Source organism: Osmia lignaria, chromosome 12 (assembly GCF_051020975.1).
Source record: "Osmia lignaria lignaria isolate PbOS001 chromosome 12, iyOsmLign1, whole genome shotgun sequence".
NCBI classification, from domain to species: Eukaryota; Metazoa; Arthropoda; class Insecta; order Hymenoptera; family Megachilidae; genus Osmia; species Osmia lignaria.
Window position 1 is genome coordinate 10,563,076 of NC_135043.1, and position 27,381 is coordinate 10,590,456.

Sequence of the window (27,381 nt, forward strand, 5' to 3'; positions counted from 1 at the left end):
ATTTCACGCGCGTTCCTCTGATGTCTAGCACAGATTACATATTCGGTAACAGATTGCTAAGCAACAGGTCTTTCAGACGTGACCGTAAAAACCCCGAAAAGAATCAAGGAATGAAAGAGCAGTCTTCCTCTTCTTTTGGATTTCTTCCAAAATTTTAACACGCCAATTTTCTCGAAAAAAGAACAGATTGGAAGGAATTTAAAATGATCGTTTCCAGATTTGATCACCGTTACACATCAATCAATTTATTTTCACAGATCGATCCATCATCGTGATTGCCGGAATCGATGATTGATGGGAGACCATCGGGCGGACTGATAACACTTGGCCGAATATTGTGTTTCGGGGCAACAGGTTACTCGAGGTGAACCACGAAACAGCGGAAGGGACAAATTGGCACCGGTTGAGGATAGCTTGGTGGTCACGGGGTTACTGGTGAAAATTCACGAGGATCCTTTACCGTTCTCCCTCTCGAACTGGCGTGTCTGTGCCGTCGAAGGAGCCTGCGCGATGCTTGCTACTCGAGCAAGAACAGCATCAACGTTTGCAATTAGAGACACATCGGGTCGAAGCGAGATGACGGGAATTTCTTTGTTCAAAAAAAATAAAAAGCTTCGGGTGTTGATCGATCTCTTTGGTATTGGAATTATTCTGCTCCATACGAGTGCACCGACAGAATAACTAAGTAGGAATCGAGTCCAGTGACCGCATATGGTCATTCAAAAACAGTTCTGTTACACATTGACTGAAATGTTATCCCTGTGTGATTGCTGCTTGAATTTCCATGGATCCATTTACTAAATTAGAAGTACACTGGTACCTCGGTATACGTATGCTTTGGAATACGTCCTGTTCGGTATACGACATACATTTTTTGTGTGAATTTTTTAATTTTGCAACTCCATTAATATAAGTATAATATCAATAGGAGTTTTAACGGATTAAGGTCATATACCGAGGTACCACTGTATCTCTATGAGGTATTTAAGATCAGCAGAGAGTCCTTTGATAGACTGGAAAATAGAGAGTTTATAGGCTGATTTTAATATTCAGAAGAGCAAATATTGAAAAAAGGAACAGCTTGAAACGAAATAAGCTTTATGACAGAAAGATACAGATTAATGTAGTCTGTTTCTTTCAACTTTTAATAAAAAGACATAGATACTCCATAGCTCGGCACAGTCAAGTTAAAACTTTTTAACACCAACTTGGACTTTTAAATGAAAAATGACATTTGATTTATGTTTCTTCGTTTCTTCTTTTTCTCATTCCGTCGTTAGGTTTCCACGTCAGCGTTGAGTTTTACGCTTTGAAATCGCGATGGAGATCAGTATCGAGGCGTACAATGGTTTATTCATTGGAATTTCCCTGCAAATTACTTTTACCATTTCTTCGGTGCTAAGTAAATCACTCGGTCTGTATCCAACTCGAACGCGGAATATTGATGATGTTAAAGATCGATAAACCTTAACGTCTGCAACGAGCAGTTAATTTAATCAGGATTGAATCGCTTAAAAGAGGATTTATCGGAGCCAATAATAAACAGACGCGAGCGAAAATGTGACTTTAATATTGAATTATTATCGCCGGTATCCTTTGCCCAACACGCTGATTGCTCAATGAAAATTGTCGACATTCTTCATGAAACATTTCTCCCCTCAATTTGTTGATTTTAGTAGAATAGCAGGGTTACTTCCTGAGAGTACCGAATCGCATATTTACGCGCCCATTAAGACATGCTTTTGAGAGGATGTATTTTTCAACGATCCCTTCCGTTCGTTGGAAAACTTTGCCAGAGTTTATTACTTCGTTTCGGAAGAAGAACTTCCAGCTGAAGTTTCTACAACCTCCTCGAGCCTTGTTTCAAATTAGACGTTCGTAAGTTATCGTTCAAACATTGTACAGGCTAATAATTTTGTTAAACACTGATAGAAATTTAAGAGTTCAGATTTGTACCGTAAGTGCCTTCTGTTAGCAATTTTATTGCGTTCCAAGCGAAATTCTCTTCCCGATATTTCACATTCTCTTCGGTTAAAACTAGAAAATGTACCTCCATAAAAGATCATTTTCTTTCATTAGAAAATACTGTTCGAAAAGTAGCAATATTTCAGCTTGTAACGTATCGAGAGAGGGAATTCTGTTTCAAAGGGAAACCGTATTCAAGTCTCGGCCGTGAACTTTCGCACTAGCATGAGAATTCCATCGTTTCTTCATACGTTTTGTGAGAATAAAAAGTTTGCCCGAATGGTGAGAGAAACTTTGAAGGTACAATTTCCAAACAGACCCAATACGATCGTTTACCATTTTCGATGACAAAACAACGCGGTGCAGCTGGGTACCACCGATCGATCGAACTTTCAACCTTCTCCAAAAGACAAACAGTAAGGTTGTCAGAAATATCGCGTTACCGCAAGTTTGTTTTCTCTAACCAGCTTTGAAAAGTTTCATACACAGAATCAGAGAAGTTAGTATACACCGGTGGAGCGTGTTCCTTTTTGCCGGCCTAGATATTCATGCTTCGCCTGCAGTAGTATAAGAAGAGTATGGTCAGACATGCGTTAAGTGGAGGACAACGTCGAGATAGCTATACTAAAACTGAATTTCACGTTATAGTTTGTAGGTAACCTGGGATAGGTACATATTTTAGCTATATTTTATTAAAGCAGAGCTGTTGGACTTTTACTACTGTACCAAAAACTCTTGTAATATGGATCATTTGAAATTTTGATAACTTTGGTAGCTTTGGAATTTCTACTTTTAGTTAATTAAATTTTGGGAGTATGAATAGTCATATTTTAAATTCAATCTTTTTTCAAATTTTCTACTAAGTTATGACATATTTCCCCAGGAATCACCAGTTTAACATTTAATACAGCCATAACTATTCTCCTCCCATTCTCAGGTATAAAACAGGAGGGTCTTCGCCCTAAATTACCCAGTATCTACCCAGTATCGGCTTGATTCCAATAAATTATAAAGAGGACATGATACCAATCGTTATCCATAGATCATGATGAACGTAAATCTTATCGAGAACACCCTACTCATAAAATCGTTGTTCAACCCCTAATGATACCGATATCCCTCTTTAACTATTCATTTATCAGAATATCTTTGATTCCAACTCATGCTACTGGGACTTTTGGTTAAAACAAACGTTTCAGTACTGTCAGTAATCTCGTGCAGAAATGTTTTGAATTGGAAAGACGAGTGATTTGTTCTTTTCTTTTCCTTTCAGAGATTCCATGGTGAAGACGGAAGCAGTAAGAAACTCAAAGGGAGTGAAGTGATTGCAGCTGACAGAATACAGCATTTATGCAATATTTTTGCTATTGAAGGTGCACCAGACAGTTATTGCGGTACAATGATATTACTAAAGGAATGGTTGACAATGTTCTTTAGAGGAAATGGATAATGAATTACCCAACAATTAATTAGGGAACGTGAATAATTAATTCCTTTCTTGTATCAAGGTTTGGTAATTCCCTTGAGGGTATTAATTTAAACAGACCTGATGATATTATTGTACAATGTTGATGGGGTATCATAATTAATAAGATCAAAGGGGAATTTTGTAGGTATCCTTTCTATCAAAGCTAGAGTTAAGTCATACGTATTGACTTTAATTAATCTTCATAGTGACCCTTCAGTTTCATTGAAATAACTGACCAATAGAGGGAAATGAAAATCTTGCTCAGAGGGTGGGTTAAAAAAGAAATAGAAACATTTTGCTACGCGTGTATGTACACGTAAATTAGATGGCTAGAAACAACAATTTATTTCGAACAGGAGAAGAAAAGGCGAGCTTCAGCCAACTCTATTCATCTTATCGTTGAAAACAATTAATTATTTCCTTTTATTCTTAACCCTTTTGAAATTTCATTACTTCTCGTAACAGAAATTTATTTATATTCTTATAGAATCCTTTTAATAAGATTCTTATGACACGGCAGTATATTCTGTTTTCTAAGAAATTTATTATTAATTAAAATATTATTCCTGGAAGAAGTTTAATTACATTTCAAAAAAATAATGAAATATTTAAGATAATTTTCAAAGTAGGAATTTTTATCTTCTTATCTTGAAACGCTTGTTCGTGGAAATATTTTCCTTTCTTGATTTAATTATATTTTTAAAGGTATTATTTTATTCTCTACTGTAAATTTTCAATATGGAGCCATGGTAGCTGAAAGTGATAGAGAATTTTCGAAGCAATTAACTTCTCAATCAATGGAAAATTTAATTTCAAAAGCCGTACATTAAATTTGCCACAACATATTGCAACATATTATTTAGAATGATGAGCGAACCTGTTTATTTCCAACCATTAATTTCTGATTTTAAGCACAGCTGGTGTTGTCAAAACAAGAGTAAACGTTGCTAATTATTTCACTCAGTTAATCAATTCACGACAATCGGTTAATAAAAACTGTCGTCTAAAGAGAACTTTTGAAGAAGAGTATTTTCTAGAAAAATGCATCGATTAATCTATGTGCTCTAAAAATTTCATGGTGTTGATGATGTAATCATCATCAGCTGTAATGATGTAATTTTGCTTTGAAAAATGTACCTCCTTTCATTTTTTGCTGGGCACTTAATATATCGTCTTCAACGACCTGTATAGCAATCAACATGTTATAGAAGGGTTCAGTGAGCAAGTTTAATTGATTTTCTGCAGCCTAGAAGCTGCTGCTTGAGAAACCGAAGCCACCTGTGTAATCGAATTAGCGGGACACCTCTCCTATCCTCGCCAAAGGGCTTTGCATCAATCTCTGTTCTCCTAAGTTTTCAACTTGTTACGAAGTTGCCTCTGTACATCCTTTTCCCTTCGTCTAAATGTTTTCGTGTTCGAGGCAGGGATTCTAGGAGTAAGGGACTAAAGAAACTAATTCTTAAGAACGCTTTAGACAACTTTCCCTTACCGTGGAATGAAATTTTCTTAAACGTTGAAATTTATTTCCAGGTACGAGAAGAAAAAGGAAATCGAGGTGAAGGCGTTAAAATACAAAAAGGTGCCTGGATACGTACGTTGCACCATCGATAAATTCTACTCTGCTCCAAGAGTGTGACAAGACAAACGCTCACAGAATGTCCAGAATATTCCTAGCTATTTTGATCTCCTCGTCCATTCCATTCCACGTCGCTAGCCTGTTTCTAACGTCACCAAAGTCTGACAACTTGTCTACTGTCTACTCGCTCGTGGAAAAATGGTCCAGAAGCAGCAACGTCAAATTGCTGACCATAGTCTTCGATAATTATCAACAGGAAAGCTACATCTTCAACGTTCCTGACATCTTGAACACCATGAATGTTTCTACAAAGCTGGTTACCTTGAAACATCTAATATACTTGAAGTACAAAAACATGGATGGAGACTATGAATTATTCGACCCAGGAAGTTGCATCCTAATACTATTTTACAACATTGATCATCTAAGAGAGATTTTTAATTCACCCCATCTGATCTCATTCTGGCAAGCAGACAATTTTTATATTTTATATGACAATAGTCATCGATTCGTTGACTGGTTTGAATTGGAGAGATTCTTTGAATGGGGATTCGAGAAGCTCTGGAGATTCAGGAGGATCTATAAAGTGATTTTATTTATCAATGAAAAAACTATCAGGTATAATTTAATCGACTTCGCTGGGTATCAAACTAAACGCTTCTTAAATAGCAGCTGCGATTGGTACTGCGTGAAGAATAATCACGACAGTTTTTTGATTATCAATGAACCTAATGATACTGATGTGTCAGATTTCTTTGAATGGAGAGAGGATTTCAAATCGTATCCCATGAAGATCTCTATCTTCAGAACGAGCACGATGTCCCTGAGTCAGGGTAGATATTCGGGCGTTAACTTCAAGTATCTTGAGGAAATTACTAAGAAGTTGAACGTCACCACTATTCTGATGAAGTCTGTTGAGAAATATGGGTGGAAGGAGAATGGAGTTTTTGTTGGGACGATCGGTCATCTGGTGTATCAATTAGCGGATGTTACTTTTAATGAGTTTTTTATAAAAGATTATTTGACTAGACAGGTGGAATTCACTACTGTGATTACTAGTGACATGCTTTGTGCTTTGGTGCCTAAGGCAGCACCCATACCTGATCATCTGGTACGTACCACATCATCTTTATAAGTCTTTGCTGTAATTAACAAGGGATTAATGAGAATAATTAATTTGCATAGGTAATCGTTAAGATCTTCAGTGAAGAGGCTTGGTTTCTCATATTTGCTGGATATTTTGTAATCTTTGTAATTACTATGGCACTAAAGGACGAGGAGAATCGTGAAACTTTGGATAATATTTATAAATATGAACAGCAATGTTTCTGTGAATTATTTGCAAAAGTAACAGGAATTTTTGGCTACTTCGTGAAACAAAATAATACCCGAAAAAATGAAGAGATGAGAGGGGAAGAACAACGGTAGGTGAGCTAGAAGTAAAGTCAGCGCTTTCAGTTTGCTTTCAAACGATCTGCTGTACGAGAATTTCAATGGAAAACAATCCTTTCAATCCTTTATTTTCCTCGTATTTGTGAGCTCAGTTTTTTCAGAGTATTCGGATTTATGGATTTTCAAAAAGCAAAATCATCATTAAAACAATATAAATATTTCAAATACTTCCAATTGAATTCTAATAAACTTTGTAGATAAAAAATCAATAGGAATTCGAGATGAAATACGAAAGAGATGATTATAAAAAATTTAAAACACGTTCTAAAAAGTATTTACCTTCGAAGTAATTTCACTATTTAAACATAATCTTCCCTTTACGCTCTCCGAATTTTTACATTGTGTATTTTGCAATAAATTCAAATACTGTGAATTATAAAAAAGAAAAGCAAACACGTAGAATCAGGAAACATATTTCATCGTTTTCACCTCGTGTTGATGTGTGTGTGTGTGTGTGTGTGTCTGTGTTTTGAAATCTTGACGTCACTACGCATACATCTGTTACAACGATAAAATTTCATTTACAGAATTTACCAACTCGAAGAGCAACGGAACGATCAATGGAAAACGAAGAGGAATGATTCGAAACGAACCTCTCGAAACTTTTGGTCTCATCTGTTATCAGTGATCAAATATTTCGTTCAAATGTATCTGCAATCGATACAACCATTCAAATCTAAACGACCCTGGTTCCCAGAGAGATTGGTGTTGATGTGTTCTATGCTAATGAGTATCATTTTAAACGGAGTGTTCACCTCTCAGCTTGCATTTACTATGAGTAAACAAATGTATTATAAGGAAATTGATACTTTAGAGGAATTAGAAAAAAGTGGTAATACAATTTTTATATTTTAAAGTAAAACTACGAGATAATTTTGCCTATAATTTTTTTTATTATTAATCAATGCTCCTTTTCAAAGGACTTCCAATTCTTAGTAATGCAAGAGACGTTCTGGACGACGTATTAAAGGATGATTCTTCGCCATTATTGAAACGACTACACCAACGATTACAATATGCAAATGACTCGGAAGCGCATAGAAAATTGTTCCTGACAAAGGATGCTGCTGTTCTTCATCGGCTCAGTACCGTGTCTTTGAAGTACGCCAAAAACGAAGAAAGCAAAAACGTGCACGTAGTCAACGAATGTCCGAAACATTATATACTCGGATTTATGATGACCAAAGGTTCGTTTCATCTTCTAATATTAAGAATTAATATTAATAAATAGGTTGATGTTTAAAGAGGTCCTTTGGCAAAGGGAGAAATCTACTTTTCCTTCTGCATGTTATATTTCTTCATGCAAAATTTATCGAAATTACAGACAGAGTGAGTAGGTAGAAAAAGTTTTTGATTTGAAATAAACTGCATCTTTGAAACTGTTGCTGCAGATTTTTACCTTTCTGTGAATGTATAAAAAATTACAAATTTTTAGATGCAAGGTTTAAACACTCTTATTTATTTATTTTACTTATAATCAAAGAAAAATACAAGCCTGGAAATAATAAGATATTCGTCGTTTATCGAAATCACAAGATGATCGCTTATAAAACCCAAACACTGTTTCAGGATCACCGTTTCGTCATCGTATAAACAGCATCCTGGGCAGATTGAACAACGCCGGTTTCTATGGGAAATGGTATCGAGACATGTTTCAATCGGAGAGAAAATTGTTTCAAGAGAAAGAGACGACGGAACATCGGAAGATCACGATCAGACATCTGCTTATACCTTTTGTGATTCTCCATTTCGGTCTGGCCACAAGCACGATCGTATTTATTTGTGAATTGTGGCAGAACAATCTCCAATAACTTGTTCGTCCTCTTCTAAGAGAAAAGAGCAGAAAATTGAAAATGCTGAAGGGAAAGACAAAATCGGAAAGAGGGATATGGAAATTAGTCTGTTTTTCTATGAATATTTCATTCAACGAATAAGAAATGAAACAGTTAGATGTTCTCCATGCAAAGTACATATAGTTCCCTTTTCCTTTTTTAATTAAACTTTTTAAGTTGCCTCGTATTCAAACAATGTGTTTCTGCTTCATAATTGAAGTTTATTGGTGCAATTAGTGAGAAAAAATATTTGGTAAATACATTGTCAAGTTGATTTTTTGATAAATCAATGATGAAGAACATGGTCAATATCCCAATACTAAGAAGACAATTCCAACGACACGGTAAACCTACTCCTCGACGGTGGAATCGATCCGACCGGTAAACAGCTGTCTACTTCTCGAATAAATGAAACCACATAGCAATAAAAACGCTATGACTTTTTTATCTAAAATACTATTCCCATTGTTCGATTGACCCAAATTGAGGACGAAATTCGTGGAATTTTCACGGTTCACATAGCATCAAAAAATAAATCTAAAAACACGTGAAACAAGCTTCCATATCTAAACTCGTTTTTCTATTCACGTTTCCCAGCATAAATCTCGTAGAAGAGCATCAGTATGGAACAAAACAATCCCCCAAAAAGCATCAAGAACGTCAAAGAATAATGATCCAGGGTCAGTTTGATCTTCTTTTTCTCCATTTTCACTTTCCTTTTCAATTTAGCAATCTCCAAGGGGTACCGAATTCTATCAAACCAAAATATTAGCAGTCCAGCCTCTTTGAGTCTCGACAGAATAAAATCCATCCTTTCTGTATATGGTGAATTTAATCTTAATATATAAGCAACTCTGTAATTCATGTGACACTCATCTACAATATGCAACAAATCATTACCATCTTTGTCGAAATAGGAATAGTTTTCCAGCTGCATCGCATAATATCTGGTAATAGAAATTTTATCTTCAAATGCTACAAATTCTTTGGTTGATCTATTAGAATTAATTACTTGAATCTGCTCGTTCAATTTTCTATCCAGTGGAAAATCATCTAGGAACTCGCTTTTCAGATTACCATATTTAGTAATTATAGGTTTTCCAGAGTCCACCACGTCTTCGAGGGTTTCTAGCTGAGGATAATGGAAGGGTTTGTTCAAACTGGACACCAAACAGCTTTCATACAATCCACTGACTATTAGAGAAAAGAAGAGGGTAGCTGAGAGAAGACAGTTCTGCGTTAGGCTGCTTCCATTTTTAAGAGGATAAAAGAGCATCTCTAGGAAGATGAAGATGAATAACAACCACCGAGGTATTTCTGATGGTCCTTGATATTCTGACTTCGTTAAAGAATGAGAGTTTAGACTTTGACGTTTTTTAGATATTTTAGAGCTTTCAGGCTTGAATCCAGTGACCGATGATGGATCGATCAGCTTATGGGTGTTATTACGAGATTGATTGCCACGAATATGATGTTCAGTTGCTCTCTGTCGCAGCTGTTGGTTGATATATTTCAGAAAACACCAGAGTAACGTGATTACAACGTTGTATACGAAGAGAATCAACCATACTTCCTTTCGAAAAGGTAACAAAGGCATATATGCCTTGGGCACCAAGCCAGAATCAGGCGCCATGAAGCACATTTTGTCTTCATAAGCGGCGCAAGTGAATTGAAATTCATGAAACTTGCTGTACTCTTTGACGAAGAAACTTGCAATCACCATTTCAACGTTTCCATTCTCGATATTCCTTAAGGATACTGTGAAAGGATCTTCCGGCCTAAAGTCACGTTTTCTCATTGCTTTTATACGGAAGCTTGCCTTCATTGCTTTCTCCAAGGTATACAGCACGCTCGCATCCAGTTTCCTTAGCTTCGTTCGATTCTGATTGTCGTAGGTGATGCTCATCAGCGGCGATTCGAAAGTAATCACGTTTACAGGATAATTTTGTAGATTTTGAAAATTTTCAAAGAATCTTCTGGGTTTCTCCGGGGGATGAATCTTGTCGATGCTCTTCAACCCCATAGAGTATCCTAAATCATGAAACGAATGATCATAAATTAATTAATCAGGCATTCCAATACATTTCTATCCACTGTACCTTGAAAATCCTTGGAGCACAGTTTGTAAACAGCACCGAAATCATTTTGGAAATCATCAAACGGCATGTATTTCATTAGACACTGAAAATCATCCTCTACAGAAATGACCACAGCTTTATATACACTGTACTGCCTCCACAGGGTCTTGAAGATGTCTCTCCAAGGCAAAGTCACGTGCTTCCCAAGGAAAATGATCAGATACTGATTGCTGGACCTCCACAACTTCGGCTGCCAGTAGATGTAGTTATGTAGACTGTTTAAATCACGAACAGAGATGACCCAGGTGGCTTTAACACGTTTCATCCAAGTAGCCTTAATCGACAAATCCCTGTCCCTCGCTGTGTATGCCTCGATGGATTTATCTCCGATGTATCTCAATAGGAAGTCGACGAGGTTCGATTGAAATTCGGGTTGAACGACGGCGAAGGTGAGAGGATGGAATTCAGGGGCATTGCGGATAAAATTTAGTATCAATCTTAAATTATTTGTATCTTGATTCGATAGATGATTAAAATAATTAGTCTCAATGAAAGAATATAGTTTAGGATAAAGTAGGATATTCCTTGTTAGAGGAATCATTATGCAAATGAAGAGGAGATTGAAAGATGAATGTATCATTCTAATTGCAGGTTTCAATTTGGACCATTTAGTTTCAAGTATAACTCCCGTGGAATAAGAGTGACGACAAAAACTACGGAAGTAGAAAAGCTGTTGAACTTCTGTTGTTTCCAGTTAGCGTCTTCGAGCTTCGAGAAATGCATAAATATTCATGGAGCGCTTCTCCGGAAGTCTATAAAGACAAAAAGAGCATAAAATTAGAGACGTTTAAAAGTTTTATGCATGGATGAGTAAAGAGTAATCAGCCAGGTGGACAGTGGCTGTAGAAGGATTTCTTTAACTCTCATAAATCATCCCTGCACGAAAGCGGAAGCTCGCAATAAACGTCAAACAACTTCCTCGTTTGTTGGCAAAGTCGACGGTAAGAAAAGAGGATATAAAAACGTACCCGGAATTTTTTTTTTTTATTGAATCTCTTTCTGTCACGTGATTCCAGGAAATAGACAATAGAACGTATGGTGTATAGTTTCGCCGGAAGTGGAATTGTTCTCAGGAGTATTGCGTAAATTGAGAGATAGAAAAGATTTCACTCGACGTTTTCAAGAATTCCTGGGAAACTGGTGTTCGAGGATGAAATATCTTCTTAATAATAATATACTTCGTCTGAGGTAATTGAAGAGTTCGAGTAAACGTCTGATGCGTTCGAAGATTTCCGGGAAACTTGTATGTTAACGTAAATATTTTCTTAAACGTAACTCTGTATGTATTCTGTTTAGAATTTACTTTGCCAGAAGATGGTATCGAATGCGGTTAATGATTAATATTATTCTTGCAAATGAAATAGTGGAAGGAAAAAGCTGTTTTCGATCAACTTTCTATAAGTCGATGTTTAATAAAATGGCAAGAAACCATAACCCGGTTTGGCGGTCGTTTATCAAGCGTCAAAATAGGTCAGGAAACCCTCCATTTTCCTCGACGACGATTCATTTTCTTCGGGAGGAAGGGATGAAAAACGATGAAACGTACAAATATACTTTATGCCTCCGTTATAAAAGAACAGCAACGGGAAAGAAATTAGAAGGAAATAGAAGACTTTTAGAAACGATCAGGCTGAAGAATTTCGTACAAGATCAAATAAACTTGGACCACCTGGTAATAAAAGTTTCGATGTTCCCCGATGAAAAACAACCTTTCGGCCTAGAAGGAAACTTAACTTTTAGTCGGAAAAATGGAGAAGGGAGATTTTTATGACGTTCCACGCCTTCTTTATCTTGTTTACCCCGAGTAAATCGAGCGTACGTTTGCATCGCAATTGTGGCTCCTCCATGTCTGACAGATCATTAAGCCTGCCATCTGCTTCAAATATTTCCGGACAATTGCGTACGGGGACAATTCTGTCCTCCTACAAGGGTCGCATTAACCCTAGGAATTCGTTTAACATGTTTCTGTTTCTTTGCTCCTTGTTTCAGGGCCGATGACTTCACCCTCCTTTCATTTTGTTTACTCTGTGTCGAAATGGCACTTCTCTCTAATTTAAGAGGCGAAAAGGGAAGAAATCGTGTCCGACAGGGTTTCGTTCTGTACACCCAGAGGTGGTAGACGGTCACGTTGTCTTCGGCGATAGCGTTGACCAAATTGTTAAATGGCCTCATTAAATTTTCACCGTTTCTCTCGATCGATCTCCTTCGAGATAAGGATGTGAATTCCACCGGCTGTGTTGTTTTCCAACGGACTCACCCTCTCCAAACGATCCGTTGATCCCCATCGCTTAAACGTCCACCTACCAACCTCTATTATCTAGCGATTCGATCCTAAAAGAGGACGTGCCGAGGCAGAATGATCGAGAGCACAACAGAGTCAACGAGCTTTTCAGGATAATCGAGCAGTCAACTTTTCAGACGACACCAGGTGTGGTAAATTGTTTTTCGGATACAGCCAGGCAAAATATAAACGAGATTTTGATGGAATAATACAAAATTGCTTTATTTTCTGACAGGTTTCGATGTTGGAAAGGTGTTTGATAGAAACTGGGTCGCTTTAAGCAGAGTTCCTGGAAAATAGAGATCATCGGAACAACAGGATTCTACGCAAGATCAGCAGCTTACAGATCCTACTAATTGCAGCAATTGGAGAAAAACGCCGAGTTTGATAGCTAATAGCGATCTGAGGATCAAATATCATACTGACTGAGGTAATTCGAGAGAAGCTCTGGATCCTCTTGATTCCGATGAGAAGAGAAGCCATATTTAACAGCAATCCATCAGTGACCTAGACAGTCCTATGTGTAATTGCAGTAATTCGAGCAAAACGGTGAACTTGTAAGCTAACAGTGATCTAGAGGATAATTTGAAACAGAGTATGTTTTGCTGAATCTTCAAGAGCCTTCGCCCTATTACGGAGATTCGAAGAAAGGCTACGGTCGTTAGAAGTGTGATACTTAAGTTTGCATCCTGAAGATCCTCCTAATTGCAGTAATTCCAGAGAAGTGGTAAATCGGATAGCTGACACTGATCCAGAGGATAACCTGAACCAGAGAAATCTCAATATCAAAGATACCTCCTTTATGCAGTAATTCTAGAACTGAATTCGAGAAGATAATTTCGTCTCCAAGATCCTCCTAATTACAACCAGCTGACACAGAAATTGGAGAACGTTAACAACCTGGAGGATTTAATAAAAACCAAATTCGAGCTATACCTTTTCTTAATTTAAATAAAATTCAATAAAGATCTAAATTTTTCCTTTCAGATGATTTTGAAAACGATACTCCTAGGAAGTTTGCTATTCCAGTCATCAGTAACAGAGAATAATGATTCAAATCACCAACAGAGATTCCATAAAGCTATTGAATACTGGACAGAGATACTGTGCACCTTGCAAAAGACAAAAACCATTGTGTTCCATGGAATTTTCACAAATGGTACAAAAACATTGCAAGACTTTTTTCAGGTTCTTCTTCGAACCACCAACGAATACTGTAATTCTGTTATTTTATTAAAAATATATTCTTCGTCAAGCGTGTATCAAGAGCAAACTACAAGTATAATAAAATATAATAGTCTACATAATCTTCTGCATAACAAATGGAATGTAAAAAGAAATTGGAGGAAGAACGATGAACATTTCATTGATATATGGAGTATGAATGTTATATTTTTCGGTGACAATGATGCTTTCGAGGAACTACTATTGAATACGTCTATCGTATTGAACAGCAGAGAACATTTTATCGTGCTGGCTGTTTGGAATGATGCTTTGGAAATGTTACTAGACAGGAGACAAATGATCGATAGAATACTGAGGAAAATCTGGTCGGAGCATCGTGTTCTGAACGTGATTTTCAACGAACCACTGTCGAATCGAGGCTTTAATTCATACGCGTACAATCCGTTCTTGATGAACAAAGAAAAAAGTAGGTGGATACAATTAACGCGTTCGTTAACGTGTTCATTAAAGTTGTCTAGGAATTTTATTCGTTACGCTACACGCTTTTAATTGGGCATTGTTTCGTATACTTGCACGGAAATGTAGCGCAAGTATTGCAATTAACAATCTCTGATAAATATCCTTAATTGAGGACGTTAAATTCTCTGAAATTTCCTTCGTTATATTTTGAGCAAATATTTTTCCATTGAAAAGCACATATATTTTAAATATAATTGCAATACTGAAGTAACAATATGCACCATAGCTTAGAATATCCACAAAATTTCTGACGAAAAGAAAAATCTGTAAAATAAATTTCTCATCTATAATTCTGCATAAATTTGCATTGGAAAATTCTTCCGCGTACTCGATGCATTGATTTAGAAAAAAAAAGAGAAAAAGAAAATGATGAATTTAACTCGCTGAAATGCATAAACATGTCTATGGACCGACAACTAAATATTCTCCATGCATGGAATATATTTGCACCTCGTTACATTCAATTTATAACACACGACCGTACACTGTCAAATGTACCGTTATGACGTTACAAAATCGTTTTAACATTTTAATAAAACGTCTGTTTCAGGTTGGGGACAATTAGAGAGGGTGGAGGTGACCTCTCAAAGGCATTTGCTGCATTTATTGTCGACGCTGCATCAACGACGTACCATCAACTTTCAAGGACACAAATTTAACGTGAGCATGTTTCACCAGGACCAGGAAGGGACGAAAATCCGAGGGAAAATCGACCCTAACTCTGTATACGTTTATTCTGGAGGATACAATTGGACCAGTGGAATCTTACTGGGAGTATTAGCTCGAAAAATTAATTTTACAGTAAATGTTATCGAACCTGCTGACAACGAATCGTATGGGTATCAAATGGAAAATGGCAAGTTCAATGGAGCCATAGGTAATGTTCTTAAGATTCTTAAAATTTTACTCGCAATGAATTCACTAAAAACTGGCACCTCAGATTTAAAATATCTTTTCTTTGATATCGAATGCATATAACGAAGGAGTAAAGAGATATCGAACAGGAAATAGAATATTGTCCAGCAAGGAATTTTCTCTGCCATCTATATAGGTGACTTAATGGAACGCAAAGTGGTCGCCTCTTTTGCTTTTTTCTTCGTCAAGAGGTACGGGAACGATATAAGCGGTATGGAATTTACCGCGACCGTCGGTTTTGATGAAGTTTGCGTGATAACACCGAAAGCAGCGAAAATACCAAAGGGTTTAAGGATGTATCAGATTTTTCAACCGTCCGTGTGGTTCTGCATCATCCTATCCTCCATTTTGGCGTATCTGGCATGGTATTATATTCAAGTATTTGCATCAAGAAGGTATTTATAAGTTTATCCATACATCCATCAATTCTTTATACTAAATTTTCTCTTCGTCTTGTCAGATTGAAGAAAATCGACGGTCAGGGAATAGCACTCCATACGCTGTTCGTTATTTCTGGATATCCGATACCACTGCCTAATGCAACAAGCGAACGATGTCTTTTAGTTGGCGTTCTAATCAGTAGCACCACCATAGTGGGAGTATTCAATGGCATGCTTTATACAATGTTCACTAACGACGTGTATTACAAAGAAATTAATAATCTGAAACAATTGGATAAGTCTGGATTGCCTATTGGATATTCTGCAAGTACAAAAGATTTATTTGGTACCAAGAACGATTTGAATTTAAATCCAATCTTCAAAAGACTTCAGAAGAAGATGATTTATATTCCTAATAATATTGAAATGACAGCGACTTATCGTAACGTCAGTGGATTACTTAGAAAGCAGCACTATCTTTTGATAGGTCACACTTTGAGAAATAAATACGGGGAAAAGTTGGTGCATCGTATGAAAAAATGTCCAGGTATGTTTCAGTGTGTAGTTAGTTATTTGGGTCTTTGCTGGATTATCTGTAGATCGCTCTGTAAGGGTGATTTGAATTGCGAAACGATCTGGACAGAACGGTAAACCGATGAGACCGGACAACAAACCGACTAAACAGAGCATTAAATCGAGTTGACTGACGAAGAAACCAATGGGATTAAATACAGAAACGGTTTACAGGTTGAAAAATCTAAAAAAAAAAGAGGGCATTCACTTTTTGTCATCATCGTAATTGAATAGGAATCTTTATAAAAATTTTGTTTCAGCTAAATTTTATCTGGCTTGTCTTCTACCAAGCAACTCGTTTCTTCGAGAAAGGATCAATATCTTGATCAACAGATTGAATCAAGCTGGATTGCCACCGTTATGGAGAGAAGTATCAGTGTTGGAGCACGCTTTAAAAATGAAACTGAATTTAGGGAAACATCACAACCATAAGAATAATAATTTTGAAGCATTACGATTAAAGGATCTAAATGTCTGCTTTGTTATATTTGCAATTGGACAATTATCGTCCATTATTGTTTTCTTCTATGAGAAAAAATGGCTGAAATTAAGCTTGAAAAAAATATCTTGATAACGAGAACCTTTGATCTATCGAACTCGTTTGGAAATGATTGATTGAAATTAAGTTCTTATTTAAGGTATGAAAATGTTTTCACTGAAATAAAATTGATTGACCACGAAACGGACTGGTAACTCGATAACACGAAATATCGGGTAATTTTGCGAGCAAGACCCAATTTGTTATCCACGTTCATGTTCAGTTTAAATAATTCTCCATATCGTGGTCGCGGCATTTTGCCTGAAACGCTCGAGCAATAAATTTGATTTACGTTCTGCGTTAAAAAGAGGAGGAAAAATTAAATCAACGGTCTTTTGTTTCAAGATGAAGCAAACTAATAAGACAAAAACATTTCTTCGAAGAGAAAAGTTATCTTTTATGAAAGAAAGAACAGAGTTTAATGTATTTTCTGTGATTAATTGTTCTATAAGTCCACAAAACTTGGGAAATTTATAGATGCTGATACTGACATTATATTTAATATTCTAAAGTATTATAATTTTTTGTAGCGTTCTCATCTTGCCCAGCTCTCCCTTGCTAGAGGGTCAAGCGTACCATAAATCTATCTCGAATTCAGACTTAATATCTCTCGTTATCGATGGTATTTTCGCGACATGCTTTCCAGTACCGTTCTACGTGCAAGAATTAGTCAGCGAGGCCCAAAGGAAACGATGGTTTATTTTAGGGAAGTCTGAAAATACACTTGCACGTCCCTCGTCGAGATTCAGTCGCTTGTCGTTGCTTCGCGATAGGATCATGGCTCTCAAACATTATCTACTATCGTCTATAGTGATAACGATTTCGATAGGTACGTATCGCTATCCCTCTCTCTCATTTCCGCTCCTTGCTGTTCTTATTTTTCGCGAGGACGAAGGAAAAACGTGATGAGAAACGTGAGGTTCCTCGATGCATGGTGATTAGATTGATTCTTTTTATTTTATTATTATTTTTTTTTTTTTTTCTAATAATCCATTTGTGCTGAAGAGAATTTCTGTTAATCGCGTAAAATTTTAATTCGAAATGTTTCGTTTAATGCTTATAAAGAACATTAAACAAAAGCGCTCGAGTATTTCAATTTAATTTTCAACGCCGAACGATGATAAAATATGTAAAGCAATAACAATTAAACGTATTTTCCATCTTTGCCAACAGTATCATCGATCGTCGCGTGGAATCCCGATATTCACCGGTATGTAACATTGATAATGAATATAAATGCAAATACAAAAATTTAATTATCGAATTACAACTTATGAAATTTTCTCTGTTTTAATTAATTTAATATGCTCCCTCAGGTACGAGAGTTTCGACCTGGAAAGAGGGCCAGTCATCTACGAGGCCTACTACCCTGATAGCAACGAAGATCCTCGCAACAATGTCCAAGAGAAACGTTACTTCGACCGAGAAGCTGTTCTGGAGAAGACCTACCAGCTACCCTCCCAACGTTTGGTCTACCCAGAAAATCCGGCTGGGTTGAATAATTATCAAAACCAAAGGGAGATGCTCCTTCGAGACACAGGAGACAATCGTTTTAGTCCTCAAAGAAATGCAGAACCTCTGAACATAAGAGAACTCTCCAGCTTAGCCAGAAGAGCTATTTCTCGTGATCTGGATAGTTGGAACACCTTGGAACAGTATCTGGATCGCATGAAGTACCAAGATCCTCCGTATCGTCGTCAAATTGTTGATCCAAGTTACAGGATCAAGCAATCCATACGTGGAATCGAACCTAACCTACCAGACACCTTGAAACAGGAGTTAAGAAGAGAACTGTACGAGGAGGTTCGAGAGGATCCTTCCAGTTTACAAGTTCCAGTAAGATCAGAGGATCAAAGAGATGCATTAAGGACCTTGAGAACCCGGGACCTCGTTGGTAGAGAGCCATTGCCGAATTATAGATCAATGCCATATCAGAATCAACCACCGGAACCGATTGCAGGATCAAAGGAAATGGGTCTTCAAGGTTCAAAAACGATGGATCCTTATCCAGCAGAAAATATCTTCGCTCCACGACCTCAAGTGATCAACTACATCTTCTCTAAAAAACCGAATGTACCTGAGGAGAGCAAGACACAGCAGAGTAAAACTGAAACAAAAGAAACTGTAGAATCGATGCCTAGGAACTATGGGGATAATCTTATTAGAGATGAAATTAAGAAGACAGAAGAAGGTAAGGATGTGAAAGTAACTTCTATTGAAATCAGTGAAGTACCCAGACATAAAACTCGTCATCATCATGGGGAATGGCCGAAGAGAGATTATTCTCATCATCATCAATCGTAATTAATTAAGAGAGTTAGAATGGTCTATTAAAATATGAAGATGAAGCATCATGATTGAAATATTTATTTGATATAGTACACTACAACAATGATACAATCTTCTATAACAACATGTACATATCTCACTACGCTTTTCATACGTTTATCGTATTTTTTTTTTTTAACTATACGTGTATTAACAATTGGTGTAACTATGTATAGGAAAATCTGTATCCTTTTCGCGAATCGTACAGGCAAAAACATGCTTAAGTTTGATAAATAAAATGACCAAGATAATGCTACACTACTGAAATGATAATAAATACGTGATATATAGAAATGCGAAACGATAAGTGACGTTGAAGAAGTTTGATAATATGATTGATTTATTTGATATATGAGATACAAAAGAATATCTGAACAAAATATTTTTTATCCTCTTTTCTCATTGAATGAAATACGAATACGATATACCGGAAGAATTGAGTTATGAACGAATAACTCTGAACTGCATTACTTCTGATATAAAGACCAGTACAAGGACAAAACCACAAGTACTTTTATAAGTAACTTACGCTATTGGAACACAACTTCGTTTGGTGAATAGTCTCAGTTAGCTAGTAAATATATTTACTTCTTGCATATTAGAATTAACTTACTGTCATATAAAATTATTTGCCTACATTTATTTTGCACTCTAGCAATTCAACCTTTGTTGTACTTCATCGTATAATTAATTATCTATTACAAAATTATTATAAAAATAATTACAATTCAATATCAAAGAAGCTTCCTAAGTATGCATTTAGAAAGCATTAATTAAGTGTCCTGAAAGTTGAAAGCATAAATGTAAACAATGTCAGAGACAGTATATATTGCATTCATATCATTTACTGTACCTGCTTTATGTTTTTTTTCAAGTTTGAGAACACAAATTCTTTCAACTTTTCATATGCTTTAGATACATCATCATTTACGACTACTAGGTCAAAGTTACCAGGCTTCTCACCTGAAACAATTATTAAATACCCATATTAAAATGTTGCTTGTACATACATAAATAGATATATAGAAATTTCAAACAGTATATACCAAATTCCATTTCTGATCTAGCAACAGATAATCTATGACGTAAAGATTCTTCTGTTTCTGTATTCCTATCTCTTAATCTTTTCTCTAATACTTCCAGAGATGGTGGTTTGATAAATACATACAAAGGATTAAGAGAACTTCTTTTTACTTGCTTCACACCTTCCATTTCAATATCTAATATACAAACTTTTCCTTCCTCCTGTACATCTTCCACTGCACGTTTACTGAAAAGATATTAAGTAAAAATTTGTAAATAACAAAGCTTGTAATGGTTGTGTATACTCTAATAATGTACAATTATTACCTAGTCCCATATAGGTTTCCACTGTATATAGCATTTTCAAGAAATTCACCTTGTTCTATCTGTTTTTGCATGTTTTCCTTAGTTGTAAAGTAATAATGCTTCCCATCTTTTTCACCAGGTCTGGGTGCTCTGGTTGTGTGAGAAACTGAAAATCCAAATGTATCTGGGAATTCCCCGAAAAGCTTTTTTATCAAGGTACTTTTCCCGCTACCAGAAGGACCACATAAAACTAATGGACGTGGACCCTTGTGAAGCATATTACAAGCACCTAAAGTAAACATAATATTAGATTAAATGAGATGTGAATTTCATCAGCATGAATCAAATTGTTTCATACCTATTACTAATGTTCTAAAACTCAAGAATGATGTCATACTTTCACACACTACTAATTCAATTAAATTTCATTCAATAAGAGCAAATATGCAATTGGAATCACATATTAATGTGTTCACAATGAATTCGAGCAACTTTCGCTTGAGAAAAATCAGAACAATCATAAGGAGTAAAAACTAGCAGATCAAAAATGCCGGAAACATAATTATGAAAAAATCAGTATAAACGAAAGCGCGTAATATAAAACGAATGTTCTATAAAGCTCTGCTACAACGTGTTCTTTACAAAATGGTGAGATCCTTACAGGGGCATGCGGCCAAAAATCAAGTGAAGCGTCTTTAAAATATTGATCTCTTGCAGAAAAAACACCATAAATCGTGTCATTTATTATACAGAAAAGTTCATTACGAAGTAAAAAGAAACTGCTGTGATATTTAACAAGATTACTTCAGAAACATTGGATAATGTATGATTCATTGTAACCAAATCATTCAGTATTTAATTTGTACAAAATACGCGGAATACGAATTCAAGAGAGATCACAGTCTACTGAACTGATTTAACTTTACTAACGATAAGAAAGATATATAGTTACTCTTTTGCGTTTTGCCATCTTTTATTAATTGAATACGATGTATGTATATATATTATTCTGAATAGTGATCTCACCTTGGTATACAATTGAATGTGAAAGATTAATAAAAATAAAATGTAGGGGAAAATTTCTGTATGAAGAAAAGCACAGGGATCCGCGGTCGGAACAAACAGCTACCTGCAGCTACCACATTTCCGTTTAGTAACGAGCGCATGCCCGATGGCGGCCGCATTAGAAGTTCAGATAAATAATTCGTAAATATCTCAAGAAGGTTTAATTCTTATTTTCTTTTTATTTAACAAGATTTACAATTGTGTTTTTCCGATGCAGTAGAAAACAATAAATTCAGGTATGTTTCGGTTTTGTTTATTTAACATACGTTTTGCAGATTGTTGTATTTAAAGTGCAGATAACATTGGAATAAAAATGTTATTCCGATAACAGCAAATGGACATTAGTTGTATACGTAAAGTGTACATCGTAAACTTCTTGACAATATCAATAATTACATAATGCTTACGTACGTATATACATGCCTTCTTTTCACGTAATAAGCATGCTCCAAAAAAGCGGCATTGTTTCGTTTCAAATGCAATTTATTCAGTAAAATTGTTGTATTATATACAATGAAAAACTAAAATGGATATATTTTATCCTTGAATATATATACATATATGTATATTCTCTCACGTATATTTAAATGATAATCATGTACAATACAGATTTGAAACTTCTCTGATAATTCCACTTGTACATTTATATCATAATCGAAAATATGAATTTAAATATATGTTTTTCTATTCTATACACACACATAAATTTTAATCAGAATAGAGACGATTTTGGTGATTCAGTTAGACGAGTAATAGTACTCTTATAAAATTAATATGTACTATCTACGTTTGAACATTGCACAAGTAATACTAGATTTATATCGACAAAATATAGTCTTTTCGTATGCATGTATCATATACAAATATCATATGTATACATCATACGTATATGTTTATATACGTATATCCTTACAAACGCTTAATAAAAAGAAAGTATATAACTAAAAAGTAATACAAAAATTTAAAATATATATTTCATTTTAAATTACTATATTTTGGTTGCTATGATTAAAGTATTTTCAATGTCGGGATGGCAATGCATACATGTAAAAATGCATGCATGTACGAGCAACGTGAAAAAAAAAAAATAATAATAATAATAATGTATAAATAAATATCACATTGTGTTCATCGATACAGATACTCACTCACACTCGACAAACGTTATAATAACAACGGTAGTAGAAGTAGCAATGTAGTAGTTAGAGTAATAATCGTAATAGTGACATTCAATGTCTTTCCCTTGTACTTTTACGTAATGTAACGTGTGCGTGGCAGATTTGTTTGAATTGAAATCCTTTTATTCAGTTCTATCTTCACTTTTTTACAAATATCGAGTGGAAGATTTATTTTAAACTTCGGTAGGACCAGATGGTTTCGCTTGTGTTCTCCGTCGTGCCAGTTCAGACATAACGACTGGTCCAATATAAGGAGATCTCGGACTACTAGACATAGCTCTGTACGTTGCTGCTACCGCCCTCTAAAAGTATTTTTTGTTCATATTAATAACATTCGTTTAATCGATATATATGGTTTGAACGAATGTAAAGTACTTTTAGGCTGTGCGGATCCTTAGTGCTATCAGGTAATACTTTCTGAGGAAGACGGTGCCGATTGGCAATCCACGAGTACTTTAAAATGGCAGCTGCGGTAGGCCTTCTGTTAGGATCAACGTGTAACATTCTTTTAACGAGTTCTTTAGCTTCGTTAGAAATTTGACACCATATACCACTCTCAACATCGATATAACCAGGTCCAATACGGTCTAGTATATCTGTTGCGCTATCACCGGGGCTATTACGAAATGGTGTATATCTAAATTATAAAAACATGATCATTAATATATTAGGTAACTTTGAAATTTTACGTAATCAATGGCTGGTTTAATTACCCTGCTAACATGATGTACAATAAAACACCGAGTGACCAAATATCACATGCTGCATCGTAGCCTTGGCGTTTCAATACTTCCGGTGCTACAAAGTTCGCCGTGTAACAGGGTGTCATTAATAAACCATTTTCAGCTCGCAATTGTTTCGCGAATCCAAGATCACACAGGCAAAGTGTTGTTGGATCACCTCCAGGTTTTGAATACAATATATTAGATGGCTTTAAATCTCTATGAACAACCTACCGATAACATGCAATCGTTAATCATGGAAATCAGTGATATGTAATTAAATAGATCAAGAATATTTACTCCATTTTCATGAAGATAATGAACTACGCTAGCAATTGTATACATCACTTCGGCAGCTTCCCTTTCTGTTAGATTGCGCCTTTGTAACAAACGATCTAGTAACTCTCCGCCTCGCAACAGTTCTAATACAAGATAAGCTCGTTTCTCGTCTTCGTGAACAGCTCTCAAAGTTACAATATGAGGGTGTCTTCCATATCGAAGTAAAATTTCTATCTCTTCCGTTGGATCTCTTTTTGATTTTTCAATTACCTGTTTAAAATAATCATTCTTTTGTTACATAATCTTCAATTGGAAGTATCATATGATACTCGTAATATTACCTTCACAGCATACTCTATCTTAGAAACCTTATGTACAACTACGTAAACTGTACTATAGCTTCCTTTACCGATTTCTTGCTTAAACTCATACTCGTCAGTTACGGGAACGAGGTTCACATATGTAGGAAATGTTGCACTGAGACTATCACAGTTTTTATATTCAGGAGTTTTAAGATGATCCTCAAGAAGGCACGGCGCGACAAAACTAAAGCCACGAAATAATTCGTGGGCATTAGCACTTGGTGGTACCCCAGGAGAATCTAAATATTTCATATTTTAAAATCCTCGAGTTGATAAATGGTAATAGATGCTTACCTTTAGGCGTTTTACACGTAAATTCGCTATCAAAATAAAATGCATCATCTTTTTGACTGACAGCCGGCTTAAAAGGAGGTTTTATTTCTTTTTTATAAAGAGCATCCCAATCAATTGTCGCAAAGAACACGTGATTTTTTATTTCTTCTACTCCACCTAAGACACGAAAATTCATAATATAATGACATTTCTCAAACTTAAAAGAAAGCATTATTAGTTACCAGATCCAAGCCTGTTCGCTGGGTTTCTCTTAAAAAGCACTCTCAAAAGTGCTTGAGCTTCTGGTGAAATATTAATTGGCATACCAAGTTTTGCCTTTAATATTTGGGTCATCGTTTCTTTGCGATTTGCACCTTGAAATGGAAGAGCTCCGGTCAGCATCTCAAACTGTAAATTATTAAGTTTATAAATCAGAGTAAAAACTGCCACCTCAGATTACACAAGATTCTTACCATAAGAACACCAAAACTCCACCAGTCAGCAGCAAACGAATGACCTTTCCGATTCACTATTTCGGGTGCCATATATTCTACGGTACCGCAAAATGAATATGCCTTACAATCATCTAAGGGCTGTTTACTTAGACCAAAGTCAGTTAAAGATATATGGCCTTCGGTATCAAGCAAAATACTACCGTAAATAAAACAAACATCGTAAAATTCATATGATTTAATAGGGTATAAATTAGTACAAAATAATATAATACAAACTTTTCTGGTTTGAGATCTCTATAAATGATTCCAAGCTTATGAATATGATCCAATGCAAGAGCAAGCTCGGCTAAGTAAAATTTTACGTCATCCTCGGTAAACATTACCTAGAACAATAATTTTAAAAAATTAATATAATTCATGAGACTGCAATATGAATAAACTTAAATGATTATAAACTACCTCCTTAGCTAATCTTGAAAACAGATCACCACCTCTTAAGAAGTCTAAAATTAAATAGAGTTTCCCTTCTGTTTGGAATGCATAATGTAGCCGAACTATGAATGGATGTTCAACATCCACTAATATATTTCTCTCCATTTTCGTCCTAACTCTGTCCCGAACTGAGATAATATTGTAACATTAAACCACTTTAAAAGAAAAGGAAAAAAATGATAATCCTTAAATTGAGAATTGCTCTGAAAATTCTCTAGTAACTTTTAACATAAAAATCAAACATGAAAATTAAGAATCTTCTCTGTATTATGTACGAAATAAAACTTAAAAACCCTCAGAGCTATCCTCATACATTTAACTTTATAAACACCTTTTAATGTAGCTTTTTTCAGAACTTTCATGGCATAAAGCGTTCCACTATCTTTACCAACAACTTTCCTCACTAAGAATACCTGAATAAGGTAAGAATTTCATTTGTAGAAAATTACAATTTAATATGCTTTACTCATTCTTTTACTTGTAACAACTTTAAATACCTTTCCAAAGGATCCTTGACCAAGAACTTTGAGCAGTTCAAACTGAGATGGACCTGCCTTTTCATGACCATCCCGAACCACTTCGCGTAGTTCAATTTCATGTGACTCAGAACATTCATTTGAACGCGATTCAATCACATTTCCTTGAGTCATCGCTTCCTCTTGAGCTTCTGCTGGAAGAATATCTACAGATTGCTGAGAAAACAAACTGATTATAATGCGTAAGCTTACAGTGATTATTTAATGTGAGTATACTGTACTCTTAAATATTTTATTTTGATAGCTATGGAAACATTACCTTCTCGTTTACATGTTGCTCTGACCATGGAACTGTTAGAGTCGCCAACGGCATTATATTCGATGTGGTATTAGTAAAATTGTAAATGTTTTCATAAAGTATTCCTACGTGCGCGGTCGTCATAAATTAACATTTAGCTCAATTACAGAAGCGTAGCGCAGATCACCCTCGAATTGTGAAGTATTAGAGAAGTTTACGGTAAATTGATAGATGCATGTATGGCATACACTCTACAAATATCGACCACAGATAAAGCGTTAAGCCAAAGGCATTCAAACCAGATTTCTGACATTAACCGGAAGCACCTGCTTTGTGATTTTAAATAAAGCCAAGCAAAATGGCTGCTTTTCAATAAACTGTGCAAAAAACTTGTAAAATGACGAGGAAGCACGTATATTTTCAACAAAATATATACACTAAATATACCTCTATCGTATAAAAATGCTCGAAATAAACTACAAGCGAGTATTAGATTACATTAAATGTAGCTTACTTAGGTGTTAAGTATAGATAATCACCTTCACAGGTACGGTATCGATTTGTCAATAAACAAACAAAAAAATTTAAGTGCTAATACGTTATCGATATGATATACTTACTTATGTTGTATTTATTTGAAATTTTGTTCAAGCAAAACAATTGTCGTTTCCTTTTATCAACAAATTATCTGTTTTTTTAATAAATCAAACAAAACCCGCCTTTCCATTCTCCTGTTGCTTAAATTCACATCATACATTCATCCACATACAATTGGTATTGTAAATAAAATATAGAGCACAGGAGAAAAGAAATGTTATATACAATTTTTATTAATAATATAAAGAATCTTGTATAAAAAGTATTATTTTTATTCTAATCTCCATTAGACTACTGTTGCCAGAAGTAAGGCAAAAATGGCCACATAAAGCCTGAAAAATTATTAAAATAATTATTCGACAAACTTGTATTCATTTCATATAATTTGGTAAATAAATCATTTTAAAAAAGCAATTGAGTTATTATTTATTTTACTGTATTTATTGTAATCACAAACTTGAGTTTTAAAAAGACCGCCATAAATTAAGCACTAGCGCCACCTATCCACAAACTGAGGAAACTACTCGTCAAGTAGTTTCCGCCTTTTCCTGATAGATGGCGCAACAATGGTGCCAGGGGTCCTTGAAGCCCCAGCACGAGGTTAAGCCGGTATACAGGGAGCGCTACATATGCAATTGGGGTCCCGGACAACCCAAGATGGTATTCAGAAAGCGCCGCAGATGCATAGGGGTCCCTAATACCCCA

At 35.5% G+C, this 27,381-nt stretch overlaps 6 protein-coding genes and 1 long non-coding RNA gene across 15 annotated transcripts; 4 read left to right on the top strand and 3 right to left on the bottom strand.

Moving 5' to 3' along the window:
• The first annotated feature begins 729 nt into the window (after positions 1-729).
• On the top strand, positions 730-8,272 carry LOC117610089 (uncharacterized). 2 transcript variants are annotated; one of them, XM_034337052.2, is made up of 6 exons: positions 730-3,338; positions 4,964-6,120; positions 6,195-6,433; positions 6,989-7,293; positions 7,382-7,648; positions 8,031-8,272. In XM_034337052.2, the coding sequence occupies exons 2-6, from the start codon at positions 5,089-5,091 to the stop codon at positions 8,270-8,272; spliced, it is 2,085 nt and encodes a 694-aa protein (XP_034192943.2). In that variant the 5' UTR covers positions 730-3,338; positions 4,964-5,088. The 2 variants fall into 2 exon arrangements, with proteins under 2 accessions (XP_034192943.2, XP_034192944.2); XM_034337053.2 differs by lacking the exon at positions 730-3,338 and adding an exon at positions 4,099-4,868.
• Positions 8,273-8,873: 601 nt separating this feature from the next.
• On the bottom strand, positions 8,874-11,011 carry LOC117610090 (uncharacterized). The gene is made up of 2 exons (XM_034337054.2): positions 10,393-11,011; positions 8,874-10,324 (listed from the first exon to the last, which is right to left on the bottom strand). Exons 1-2 carry the CDS (start codon positions 11,009-11,011, stop codon positions 8,874-8,876), a joined length of 2,070 nt encoding a protein of 689 aa, XP_034192945.2.
• Positions 11,012-11,042: 31 nt separating this feature from the next.
• On the bottom strand, positions 11,043-22,829 carry LOC117610100 (guanylate kinase). 5 transcript variants are annotated; one of them, XM_034337071.2, is made up of 5 exons: positions 22,693-22,829; positions 20,501-20,768; positions 20,197-20,420; positions 20,004-20,113; positions 11,043-11,183 (listed from the first exon to the last, which is right to left on the bottom strand). In XM_034337071.2, the coding sequence occupies exons 2-5, from the start codon at positions 20,755-20,757 to the stop codon at positions 11,085-11,087; spliced, it is 690 nt and encodes a 229-aa protein (XP_034192962.1). In that variant the 5' UTR covers positions 20,758-20,768; positions 22,693-22,829; the 3' UTR covers positions 11,043-11,084. The 5 variants fall into 5 exon arrangements, with proteins under 5 accessions (XP_034192962.1, XP_034192960.1, XP_034192959.1 ...); XM_034337069.2 differs by lacking the exon at positions 22,693-22,829 and adding an exon at positions 21,506-21,638; XM_034337068.2 differs by lacking the exon at positions 22,693-22,829 and adding an exon at positions 20,838-21,449.
• On the top strand, positions 11,163-17,490 carry LOC117610092 (uncharacterized). 3 transcript variants are annotated; one of them, XR_013063193.1, is made up of 9 exons: positions 11,163-11,372; positions 11,448-11,619; positions 11,728-12,859; positions 12,948-14,363; positions 14,967-15,293; positions 15,468-15,726; positions 15,792-16,258; positions 16,545-16,922; positions 17,353-17,490. XR_013063193.1 is itself a non-coding variant. In XM_076691298.1 (8 exons), the coding sequence occupies exons 4-8, from the start codon at positions 13,700-13,702 to the stop codon at positions 16,853-16,855; spliced, it is 2,028 nt and encodes a 675-aa protein (XP_076547413.1). In that variant the 5' UTR covers positions 11,163-11,372; positions 11,448-11,619; positions 11,728-12,859; positions 12,948-13,699; the 3' UTR covers positions 16,856-17,362. The 3 variants fall into 3 exon arrangements, 2 of the variants coding, with proteins under 2 accessions (XP_076547413.1, XP_076547414.1); XM_076691298.1 differs by having other exon boundaries at positions 16,545-17,362; XM_076691299.1 differs by lacking the exons at positions 11,163-11,372; positions 11,448-11,619 and having other exon boundaries at positions 11,716-12,859; positions 16,545-17,362.
• LOC117610099 (uncharacterized) lies at positions 17,535-21,127 on the top strand. The gene is made up of 3 exons (XM_034337067.2): positions 17,535-17,651; positions 17,996-18,032; positions 18,139-21,127. The coding sequence occupies exons 1-3, from the start codon at positions 17,600-17,602 to the stop codon at positions 19,124-19,126; spliced, it is 1,077 nt and encodes a 358-aa protein (XP_034192958.1). The 5' UTR covers positions 17,535-17,599; the 3' UTR covers positions 19,127-21,127.
• On the top strand, positions 21,646-26,181 carry LOC117610102 (uncharacterized). Its single transcript, XR_004582797.2, has 4 exons — positions 21,646-21,780; positions 25,649-25,727; positions 25,813-26,023; positions 26,086-26,181. It is a non-coding gene; the product is annotated as an uncharacterized LOC117610102 (long non-coding RNA).
• LOC117610088 (ribosomal protein S6 kinase 2 beta) lies at positions 22,621-26,240 on the bottom strand. Of its 2 annotated transcripts, XM_034337048.2 has the most exons (13): positions 26,101-26,240; positions 25,803-25,997; positions 25,637-25,718; positions 25,273-25,433; positions 25,090-25,196; positions 24,832-25,009; positions 24,601-24,766; positions 24,380-24,535; positions 24,065-24,324; positions 23,745-23,993; positions 23,436-23,674; positions 23,098-23,359; positions 22,621-23,024 (listed from the first exon to the last, which is right to left on the bottom strand). In XM_034337048.2, the coding sequence occupies exons 1-13, from the start codon at positions 26,221-26,223 to the stop codon at positions 22,896-22,898; spliced, it is 2,307 nt and encodes a 768-aa protein (XP_034192939.2). In that variant the 5' UTR covers positions 26,224-26,240; the 3' UTR covers positions 22,621-22,895. The 2 variants fall into 2 exon arrangements, with proteins under 2 accessions (XP_034192939.2, XP_034192940.2); XM_034337049.2 differs by lacking the exons at positions 25,273-25,433; positions 25,637-25,718.
• Positions 26,241-27,381: the final 1,141 nt, after the last annotated feature.

Bases quoted from the DNA above. Each gene is read 5' to 3' on its own strand.
- LOC117610100 (XM_034337068.2), bottom strand. From the start codon at position 20,874: ATGACATCATTCTTGAGTTTTAGAACATTAGTAATAG. The intron at 20,769-20,837 runs GTATGAAACAAT...TGTTTACTTTAG, and splicing joins TTTTAGAACATTAGTAATAG to GTGCTTGTAATATGCTTCAC. The intron at 20,421-20,500 runs GTAATAATTGTA...ATATCTTTTCAG, and splicing joins GGAAACCTATATGGGACTAG to TAAACGTGCAGTGGAAGATG.
- LOC117610089 (XM_034337052.2), top strand. From the start codon at position 5,089: ATGTCCAGAATATTCCTAGCTATTTTGATCTCCTCGTCCATTCCATTC. The intron at 7,294-7,381 runs GTAATACAATTT...TCCTTTTCAAAG, and splicing joins AGAGGAATTAGAAAAAAGTG to GACTTCCAATTCTTAGTAAT. The intron at 7,649-8,030 runs GTTCGTTTCATC...ACACTGTTTCAG, and splicing joins CGGATTTATGATGACCAAAG to GATCACCGTTTCGTCATCGT.
- LOC117610090 (XM_034337054.2), bottom strand. From the start codon at position 11,011: ATGATACATTCATCTTTCAATCTCCTCTTCATTTGCATAATGATTCCT. The intron at 10,325-10,392 runs GTACAGTGGATA...TTCATGATTTAG, and splicing joins GTGCTCCAAGGATTTTCAAG to GATACTCTATGGGGTTGAAG.
- LOC117610099 (XM_034337067.2), top strand. From the start codon at position 17,600: ATGGCTCTCAAACATTATCTACTATCGTCTATAGTGATAACGATTTCG. The intron at 17,652-17,995 runs GTACGTATCGCT...CTTTGCCAACAG, and splicing joins AGTGATAACGATTTCGATAG to TATCATCGATCGTCGCGTGG. The intron at 18,033-18,138 runs GTATGTAACATT...ATGCTCCCTCAG, and splicing joins TGGAATCCCGATATTCACCG to GTACGAGAGTTTCGACCTGG.
- LOC117610088 (XM_034337048.2), bottom strand. From the start codon at position 26,223: ATGACGACCGCGCACGTAGGAATACTTTATGAAAACATTTACAATTTT. The intron at 24,767-24,831 runs GTAAGAATCTTG...AATAATTTACAG, and splicing joins GGAGTTTTGGTGTTCTTATG to TTTGAGATGCTGACCGGAGC. The intron at 23,994-24,064 runs GTAATATTACGA...TATTTTAAACAG, and splicing joins AGATAGAGTATGCTGTGAAG to GTAATTGAAAAATCAAAAAG.
- LOC117610092 (XM_076691298.1), top strand. From the start codon at position 13,700: ATGATTTTGAAAACGATACTCCTAGGAAGTTTGCTATTCCAGTCATCA. The intron at 15,294-15,467 runs GTAATGTTCTTA...CCATCTATATAG, and splicing joins CAAGTTCAATGGAGCCATAG to GTGACTTAATGGAACGCAAA. The intron at 15,727-15,791 runs GTATTTATAAGT...TCGTCTTGTCAG, and splicing joins CAAGTATTTGCATCAAGAAG to ATTGAAGAAAATCGACGGTC.